Below are 10,000 nucleotides of genomic sequence, written 5' to 3' on the forward strand. Positions count from 1 at the left end.
TGTAGTCATCTTGATCCTATGGGAAACAACAAGCTTAGTTCAAATATGCGGTGAGAGGAGCAACTCCGAAAGTTGCAGCATTAAAGCCACGGCTAACTTGGTTGGTGTCAATACCAGGGCTGCAGAAAAAAATAGGAGTAAATCTGTGAGATATCAGTTATAGTAAAAGGTAAAGAGATAAAGGTGCTGGTTTTTGACCACAAAGGAATATAATTGGTCAACAAGATGACACATTTTATGACAGGATGATTTTCTCTGATTCTCTGAAGTTATAATATACATTTGAATACACATCCAGTTTATCTAAACTTTGTCACTGGTCACACAACGCTGTAACATTTTATAACTTAGACATAATCATTGTATCTCATTTTCCTGGTCTGCCAATGGGATTTACTGGATTGGATTCTTGCATAGGTTTAATTGCAAAAAAATCAATAAAAACACAATCGTTAAACCAAGTCATGGAGCAACTGTGAGAAAGCAACAGTTTACATTATGCCAGAGCTCATTACTTTCGCTTGCCTTGCAGCAGTGGAATGCCCCAAATGCCTAGATTATAATAGCTGCTTTCGCCTGCTCCTGTTTGCTCACAAATACTAGAAATAAAACAACATTCCCATTAGAGTCAGAAGTGGTATCAAGGGTATTTCCTTTGTCAGTGTTAAAGAACAATGTTAAAGTGCTGTTTCAAGGACACACTCTTCATTATATATATGCATACATGGTGGATGTCAACTGAAATGATATGATACAACTAAATGAGGGTAAGACAGAAGTTATTCTGTTTGGTCCTCATAAAACCATCCCTGGGCTAGATTTCTGCAAATACACACAATATAGTTCAATACAAATCTTTGTTTACATTGACTCTGCTTTAAATTTCATAAAAACAAATCAGTAATGTCAAATCCATTGCTAAATTAAAGACAATTCTTTAATATAAAATTATTGAAATTGTCATCCATTCATTCATAACAAGTAGACTTGATTATTGCAACTCCATCCATGCAGGACTTCCACAAACCACCATTTCCAAATTACAGTTAGTCCAAAACACAACAGCCTGATTTTTAACAAGCACAAAAAAGTATGAACTCCAATCTTCAATTTAAAATTGATTTTAAAATGCTATTATTTGTTTTTAAAGCACATGTCTTTGTTAACACCATACTCTGCTTCTCATTCCCTCAGGACCTCTTCCTCCATTCATCTTTAAACCAGGTCCTAAACCCTGGAATAGCCTCCTACTCCGCATAAAAACATCCACTTCCATTGACCAGTTTACATCACTAAAAGACGCATCTTTTTAATCTGGCCGTCAACTGATGTTATGGAAATTGTGTTGAGGGATGAATTTTATATACCACTGATTATACTGTGTTGTATTTTCTTTTAAATGTTGTTACAAAGCACTTTGGTACAAATCTGTTGTATTTGAGGTTAAATAATAAGCCTTGGATGAGTGAGCCATTTCAGTGTTGTGATATGCAGTAACACACTCAACCCACCTGCACAGTCAGTTGAATTTCCTTCAGGTCGAGGATCTTGTGAGTGCTTGGAGAGTGTGGCAGAGTTTCTCTGATGAACAGAGAAGTAGGCACAGAGTCCATGTCCAGCATGTCAAGCTCTGGCTCACTCTTCTCCCTCTCTGTCAGGTTAGAATTTGAGACTGTCTCTTTCTGTTGGTTCATGTTTTTGGCTGCGGTCTCATAATTCTTCAGGATCCTCTCCACAGCTCCATAGTTGGAGCGGGAGCCCTCGGGTCGTGGGTAGGCTGCCAGTGTGAGGGGTTTCCAAGGGTGCTCATTCATCATTCTGAGTCCTGGCCGGCAGCAGTCAGACAGGGCAGGCACATGCTTTGGCTGCAGTTGCTGCCCTCCTGTTGGCTTCTGTTTGTTCTCAGCGGAGGGCTGCTTGGACACTGCTGTTCTAGACCGGGGCTCTTCTTCAGGATCGCTGTCCGAGCTGGAGGTGCCCACGCTCAATCTCATATTTTCAGACATAAAACGCTCACCACAGTGACCATCTGTGGTTGCTTTGATTTGGATTTTCCTGGAAGGACTGAGCTTGACCTCAGGCCTTTGTGCAGGTTTTGTGGTGTACTCCTGCTGTGCTGCATATATCTCTTTGGACAGCAGATCATGAGTTTCTTGCATTTTGCTGATTGTTTGACCTCTTGAACCACATTTGCTTTGTGCTGCAGCCTCTGGGCTTTGCTTTGAAATATCTGAGCTGGAGAGAGACTGTGTGATGTTGGGTTCAACAACAAAACAGTGAGTGGGGACTTTAGAGTAGTGTTGCTTTAAATGGGTTTCCCTGGGAAGCAGTTCCTCACCTGAGGCAGTGCTTGGTAACAGCAATTGCTGGCAGAGCAGGGAGGTGAGATCAGGGGGTGAGAAAGTGTCCTGCTCCTCTACCCCTCGGCCCATCTCTGCCTGAAAAAGACACCTGTTGAACTCTGCGGTTTTCTGCTCCAGTGTTATGTTTCTTCTGGAGCCCTGCAGGACAGGGCTGGCAGGGGGTATGTCCGGAGCAGAGACATGTACTGGTGTCTCTATCGGAGTCTGAGGTTTGGGGTGCACTTCTTGGCTTTTCAAATTACCACCAGTAAGACTGTGGTCCGTGCCCATGTTTTTAGCAGCAGTCACAATGTTGACCTCTGAGAAACTCTTCTGGACGGTCACATATGAGGACACTTTATTTGTGAGCTTACTGGCATCACAGGACCAGCGGTTATGGCAGCAGCTGACATTACAGTTTTGGTTGGCAGGTACAGTGCATGAAGATATTGCCCCATCTATCAGAATCTTTCCTTCATTTTCCTGGAGCATGGCCTCAAACTTTCTCACAATGGATGGGCTGGTGCACTTCCTGTCCACTACCACACAGGAGCTATGGCATTTCCTGGCTGCGGTCATAGGAGACTCTGGCATGTTCAGATCTGTGTCTTGTTGGGAGCTCAGATTCCAGGATGAGGAGCGAGGTGGAACGGGTGGGGCTGTGGGGTCTATTTCCGACAGAGTCTCTGGACTGACGAATGGCTCTCGGTGGCTGTCAGGAGAGGGGCAGGTTTCCCAGGATGCTACAGGATGTGACCTCAATGTGTTTTCGGGGGACAAGGTATTCCAGTGCTCCCTTTCTAATGCTCTCAGTTCATCATAGATTTCACTGAGGTCACATGGTTCAACCGCATCTGGTCTGGAGTTACTGTAGAGCAGTGACATGTCTCTCTGCTCTGGCGGACTTCTGAAAAATATAGATATTCATATGAGCAATATGCCTATATTTTAAAAAGGTATCTACTATATATAGTACATATTGTTACCTCTTTTCTCCACCTTTTTGCCTGATCTCTTCCTGGTAGCTACACAGCTCTTCACTGACACGTGCAATCTCCTTAAGGGCCTGAACGAGGAAAAAAAGAGTATTGGGACGATAGGGTAGGATAGGATTTATCAAGACGAGCAGCTGGCTGAGATCATATATATATATATTTTGTATATTTAAACACCTAAATGGACAATGTAATGTTTGAGAACACAGCGTTCTGAATACTCACAGCATTAAGAGCAGTGGTGTTCCGTTTTTTCTCACTGCCATAATTCAACTCTGTCCTTGGAGGATTTTCTCTCAAATTCTGGAAGACACTTTCATTCCCTTTGGCCGTGAGTTTATGGGATTCTGCACATCCACGAAGGAATAAAATACTATCCAGCTCCTCTGTAGCTATGACTCTGCTCTGAGGGGCTGTATCTTGCTGCCAAGTCCCACTCAATCTCAGTCCCTCCTCATAAAGAGTTTGTACTTGATCATGTGTGTCCGTGTGGTAACCAGCAGAGTGGTGACCGTCACTGTCCCTGCAGAGTTTGTTGTTGCCAAAGCCGGTAAACAGCGTTGATCTTTGCTCTGATTGGCTGCTGCTGCTCAGGAAGCTGGAGCCGGTGCTGGTTGAGGGGATGCTGAGTCTGTGGGCAGCACTATCGTCATAGTGCTCTCTGATGTCCACACCGGTCCCTTCTCTTTTGGCCCTCACCTCACAATATAACTACGAACAAAAGAGGAAGCATGTATACAGTTAACAGTACTTACAATCTTTTTAAAATGATATTAAAATCAATTCAATTAAGTGAAATACTTATACTGTATCTATATATCTAACTCAAATGAGAAATGAGCTTTGGGTAGTGCTGCCCAGTGGTTGACTGGTTATGGCACATGTAAGGTAGGACCCAAATGCAGGGCAAAAATAATCTTAAAAAAAAAAAGAGACAGAAATGAGCATTGGAATTTATAAGCAATATTGTGATTGGGGTGGTGGGAGATATTGACAAAAATGTATATATGGATATTTCTTTGACGTATTATATCGATAATAATGTCAATCCGACCAAAATGTGCTAAAACATGTCTTTAAAAGGTATTAGCTGAGGTTTTACTTAACGAAGAGATGCGGAATGCCTGTCAAATGAATCACAAAAGTGCAGAAATATAAAAATCAATCTGTTTTTTAATAGCCTTTTATACTATAAAAAATAGACTTGATAATTATGCATATCTTTTCACAACATTCACAATATTATCTCAATTTTGAAGTTTTGCTCGCCTCTAATTGTGATTTGGTTGACCTACTTTCCATAAGGTTTCATATTTCCCACCTTGAATAGCCCTCTCTCTAAAACATCCTCTTGTAAAAACACAATAGAGACATTTGACCCCCACTTCCCATTCATAACATGCAGCTGCAAAGATGACTGGCAGACAGGAAGTTTGGAGACGGAAGTGAGGTGACAAATGTCGTCAAAGTATCTGGATTTAACGAAGATGTCACAAATAAAGTACTACAAAAAATACTCTTCGACTAGTTATTACCTCTTCTATTTTCCTCTGCATATCCTTCAGCTGACATTCCCATTCCCTTCTCTCCACGTCAAATCTCTCCAGCAGGTCTGCCTTCTCTCGCAGCCAGTCTCTCTCATTGTGCTCCAGGCGGCAGCGCAGGTCCATCGCTGTCGTGTGGGTATCCGCCAAAATCCTCCTCTGCTCCTCTCTTTCCCTGCAGAGCGAGTCGTCCGGGTATTTTTTAGGACTTCGCGGTACTCCTCCGACCCCAAGACCTGCTGCTGACTGAACCCCTGCAGTCATCAACCGAGAGCCCTCTCTAGATTCCAACTGCAGAAGTAGTACAATAAGACAAATTAACATATGGAAAGCATTGTCAGCGTCTGCGAGTGAAACATAATCTAGTCAAAGATGTATTGTTCAAAGTGGAATTAAGAGAATGAAGGAGTGGCAGGATGTGTGGGAATGATGTGGCAGAGGGACAAGTGTGAGTGGGTTCATTGCAGGGAAGTGTTTGGAGAATAGAGACCCTGAATTTATGTATAAAGTTCACTGGCTCAGGGCTGCAGACTCTCAAAGGTCTCACACACCGGATACAGCTCAGGATACAACCGTTTTCAGGCATGTCAAAATATGCAAGTACAAAGTCAAAGCGGCAGCCCAATGGCAGTATTTCTCTACTCCTTCCTCCAAAACACATTATCGTATATACAATATGTTACAAAATACTTCAGATGTAAAAGTGCCAAGCTTTGGATTTGCAAAGAGGGAAATTCTGTTAATTAGACTGTCATTCAAACTTAAAATCCATAGCGAGTGTTTTTTAAATGTAATTACGGGACAGAAACATGCATTTTTCTGGTGCTGGTAAAATAAATTTGACTTGTAAACCTTGAAAGATCCCAAGACAACGCCTGAATTGCTCATGTGTGTTGTTGCAATGTTGGCTGTTGTGGATATGATATGTTGAGGCCTGAATGTGTTATTTGAGTGTGCAGTCTACAGACATTGACCAAAGCCTTTTTACAAGCCTCAGTCATGGAGCTATTTCTGCTTGTGGCCTCGGGTCAAAACTATGGTGCAGAAAAACAACTCTGGCTTTTCTGTCTGTGCAAGGCTTTACTTAAAACTATCCACAATTACATATGCATGATGATGGGTGCTGTCCACAGTCTATTTAAACATGAACATGTAAACATGTTCAGAAAGTACACAAACAAGATAGCTAAATTCAATACTAACTTGAGCAGGACTTTTTCATTGATGGACATTGCACAATGAAAGACTAAACTGATGCAAAGGAAATACAGTAGCTTGATGAGGAAGCTTGATTTGGTTCCGTCTGGTATCTTGATCCAGTCACACTTTAAGACAGTTGTACTATTTATTCTGGTATTAAGTCAAGATAAATGGATTTTGTAAAAAAGAATGGATGTAAAATTAATTGTAAAGTTGTTTTCCACATTGAAGGAGGCAAAAATGTTGCTGCTGTGTCCCATGAAAAGAAAGGGAAAAAGAAAGACATTGGTGCAAGTGTGTTGATAGAGTGTGTTGTTTAAACTTTAAAGCAACGACGGCTACTGGAACCACCCTCGCTCATATGGCACAAGGTATATGAGGGTAACTGTGTCAGTGACCTACTATAAATAGTGGGCACACAGCCTTATACAAAGTCACATTCCTAGGGAAGGTGGGAGCTGAGGTAAAGGCAACAGGGCAGTCACAGCTGAAACAGAGTAAGATGTCTCTCAGCTGCCTGCAGCTTTGGGACACGAAGAAATATATGACTGGAAATCCCCAGACCAAGGTGCTTTTGAGTGATAAACACTGGTAAATTCAGACTTGAATTTGTGGTTTTGAGAAAGAATTACTGAACAAATAATAAATGAACATGGGTGGAGTAAAATGAGAAATAAACCATATACCCAAAATAAACTGGTGGATATCTATATAGAAGTTTCAGTAGTTCTTATTTACAGGTCACACTTATTTTCAAATTTCAAATGACAGCAGCTAAACTATTATGTCAGAGACAGTTATCTCTCTAGAGAGTTCTAGCATATGGCTCTCTGAAAAATGAAGGCACTATGTTGAAAATGACAGTGAAATGTCTCACCTATGGTAAAATCGTTAACCTTTGACTTCCAAAATGAATGTAGCATCTATGAACTTTTGCGAGTTAGGTGAGCTTCTGAAGTTGAAGTTAATTTCTTGTGACAAATGACTGTGTTATGAATCTGAGCAACATCCAAAAATGTGCTTGTAGTAAACAAGCTCTCATATAAACTGCACCAGGATTTAGAATCAGAACAAAACAACTTTTACAATGGATTAAACCACGCCTGCTGTGGCTACACTTTAAGTCACATTTTCCTGGTCTGTTTGTGCAATCACCTCAGACATGCAAGTCCTGCATATGTGCACAGTACTGTTTCCTTTTCTTTGGAATGACGCAGAAGGGTTTACACGCAAAAACAAATTAGCAATAGCGATTTACACAGGATTAATTTACACACTAACCCTAAAAAAACACAATGCTGATTAATGCCCATGAGCATTCATTACACTAATGAAGAATATTAAGTCCAGTGTAATGTAGTGAACAAAACTGTACTTACAGTATGAGAGACAGAACGGCCAGTAAAATAAGATAATATGTTATGTCTGGCATGATTCAATGTTACAATGACCTTTTAGACATTTTCTGTTAAATATCACATAGGAATCACATATCAGTGAGACATAAATATAACCCGGCTGAACTGAAGAAATAAAAAAGTGTATTCAAAGTACCTCAAAGAGATTTCTGTTATCACAGAAAATAGTACAGGTTCTTACTAGTTTAACTAAAGATTGAGATTTGCATGATTGTACACCATGACACCATAATATTGCACTGCTGTGAGAAAGTTTAACATATCCTTAATGATACATATCCTAAATGAGCAGATAAGCAAAGCTATTGTGTGTACAGCACTTAATCATAAGCAAGTTTGTTTAATTTTATGTTCACTGTAGGTAAGCAGGAGAAACTGTGTGTAGCAAGCTCCATTACACCTAGAAAGATTATTTTATTGCATACATTAGTGTCTGCAAACCTATGGCTGTGAAGCTTGTAGATGGCAGAGCACTTCACTGAGTCTTCTCCTTCTAAAATACATCATATTGTCTCTTACCTGTGCAATCCTGCGTTTGAGCTCAGCCTTCTCCAGCTCCCAGGAGCACCTGTCTCTGGTGTACTGCAGCTGTAATTCATTCCTCTTCTCCTCCTCTCTCTTCACCTCCACCTGCACCTCATCCAAAACCGTCTTTAGATCCAGCAAAATCCTTCTATTCTCACCTCCCTGCAGAAACAAAAGGCAGCAACATCAGCAAATGGTGGTTTATCATAAGAAGGCAACTAAAAACAAAGAGGCGGATAGCATAACGCAGTTCTAACACTGTTGCATACTTGTATGTTTGCCACTTCTCTCAATAATGACTCTTTCTCTCTCATCCATTCTTCCTTCTCTTCAACATGACGCTTCTTTAGTTCCTCAAATTTCTTCTTAAGTCGGGCGTGCTGCTGCTGCTGCTGCTGCTGCTGCTGCTGGGGCTCTGGGCCGGACCACATTTGGCCCCTGAGGAATTCAGACGGAGCCCCGGGTCCGCGCTCTGCTCCTAGAGCCTGAAACGGCTGCTCGTAGAGCTGACTGAAGACAGTGGGCGGAGAAGAGATTCTCTTCAGAGGATTACGGATTTTGCCTTTGCCTGGCCTCTCCATCCTGGAGCAGGGAACAAACTCCCATCCTTGAGACGGGACATACCCCGCACCACCCCCCGCGTGCAGTCCAGAGCCATTCATAAACGCACTCCACATTGCTCACAACCAAAAAATAATTACGTTACAAAATAGACAACGAAAGACTTAAAATGACTTGCAGGTAGACATGACCAGTTTTATTTCATAAAAATATTAAAAAAAAATAGACCAAACTTTGGTGCTTTCCGGAAAGCTCCAAAATTGCCCTTTATCCAAAGCCGACCAAGTCCGTCTGTCCCACGGCAGCTGTCCTCGCTGCAGTTTCGCAGTAAAAGGGAAATAACGCCACAGCGTTCATGACTTTGCCGCGAAAAGGGATCTTTATGCACCAAAATCCATTGTTAGCGCACTTGGAGTTTCTCTGCACTTGGAGTTTCTCTGCACAGACTCATTCCGTCTCCTCTCTGTGCGCAGCCTGTCATTTCTTCTTTGAACTGAGAGCGACAGCCCGGAGCTGGCGAAGACAGACACCCAACCATAACGTGATGGGAGAAGGTCCCAAAATATCATGGCGCACACTGGTGGTATATTTTTACCTCTTGTAACCGCATAGCTCACCGGCGTCAGGAAGACGTGGCCCGGTGCGACAATTAATCAACCCCTTCAAGATCATTACCTCCCGACGTCATCCACGCCTCCACGTCCCGAGGTGAGTCCACTCCAGACAACAGCCTCACTGAAGACTCCCTTTAAATATGTGCAACACATCACCATGCGAAAAACTGACAAATAATACAGCCATATGCGTGAGGCTGCTCTGTGTCTGCTTTGTGAAGTCTTCTCCTAGGAAGAAAACTCACTTCATCTGCTGTTAAATTAATGTTGGATGACTATCACGAGGCAAGCAATGAATTGTGGGATATTATTCATTTAGCAGATGAATCCAGGACTGGGACAACATGTGCATGGCAACACCCCCTTTTACACTAAACAAAGCTCTGCATGCCTCTGGTTGAACTTTTAGCAGCTTACCACTCTACATGCAGACTTAATTCTTAACATAATTAAAGTGACACACTTCATGGCTCATATCTCATTAGTTTTAAACCTACCTTTGCTTTTGCCTTGGAATGCACTCCTGGGGTACATTTATCCAATAGGCTAAATATTATGTTTTCAGCCTGAAACTGCAAACTTGTTGCAAGGCGCCAGTCTACGTCTGAAATCATGCAGTCATTAGCAGAAATAAAGCTGTGCTTTCCCCTCTTCTCTGCCTCTGTCCCACAGCTGGCTCTAATATGTGACGTCAAACGTCCCATGGTGGGATGAAAGAAGTGGACCAGTCCCGCCCCTGTACTCGGTCAGGTTCGCTGGTTTTACAGACCCAACATCAGCACATTATGGGTGGATTTACAG

At 42.1% G+C, this 10,000-nt stretch overlaps 1 protein-coding gene across 7 annotated transcripts in view; it reads right to left on the minus strand.

The window, feature by feature from the left end:
• Positions 1 to 10,000, minus strand: part of LOC140373476 (microtubule cross-linking factor 3-like) — a 20,195-nt gene that overhangs the window by 1,403 nt on the left and 8,792 nt on the right. The window contains exons 1-7 of one of the 7 annotated variants that reach the window (XM_072459980.1): positions 8,294 to 9,147; positions 8,019 to 8,186; positions 4,873 to 5,172; positions 3,563 to 4,048; positions 3,329 to 3,408; positions 1,512 to 3,249; positions 1 to 16 (exon numbers count right to left, since the gene is read on the minus strand). The exon at positions 1 to 16 is cut by the window's left edge and continues 22 nt beyond it. In XM_072459980.1, the coding sequence (XP_072316081.1) occupies positions 1 to 16; positions 1,512 to 3,249; positions 3,329 to 3,408; positions 3,563 to 4,048; positions 4,873 to 5,172; positions 8,019 to 8,186; positions 8,294 to 8,701 (3,196 nt within the window). In that variant the 5' untranslated portion in view covers positions 8,702 to 9,147. Of the gene's footprint in view, positions 120 to 1,511; positions 3,250 to 3,328; positions 3,409 to 3,562; positions 4,049 to 4,872; positions 5,173 to 8,018; positions 8,187 to 8,293; positions 9,149 to 9,202; positions 9,299 to 10,000 lie in introns of those variants that run through there. The other 6 variants (XM_072459982.1, XM_072459984.1, XM_072459979.1 and 3 more) reach the window with 6 other exon arrangements.

The sequence above is a fragment of the Eucyclogobius newberryi genome, unplaced genomic scaffold, assembly GCF_026437365.1.
Source record: "Eucyclogobius newberryi isolate DKJ021-1_F unplaced genomic scaffold, fEucNew1.0.hap1 SCAF_3, whole genome shotgun sequence".
Classification (NCBI taxonomy): domain Eukaryota; kingdom Metazoa; phylum Chordata; class Actinopteri; order Gobiiformes; family Gobiidae; genus Eucyclogobius; species Eucyclogobius newberryi.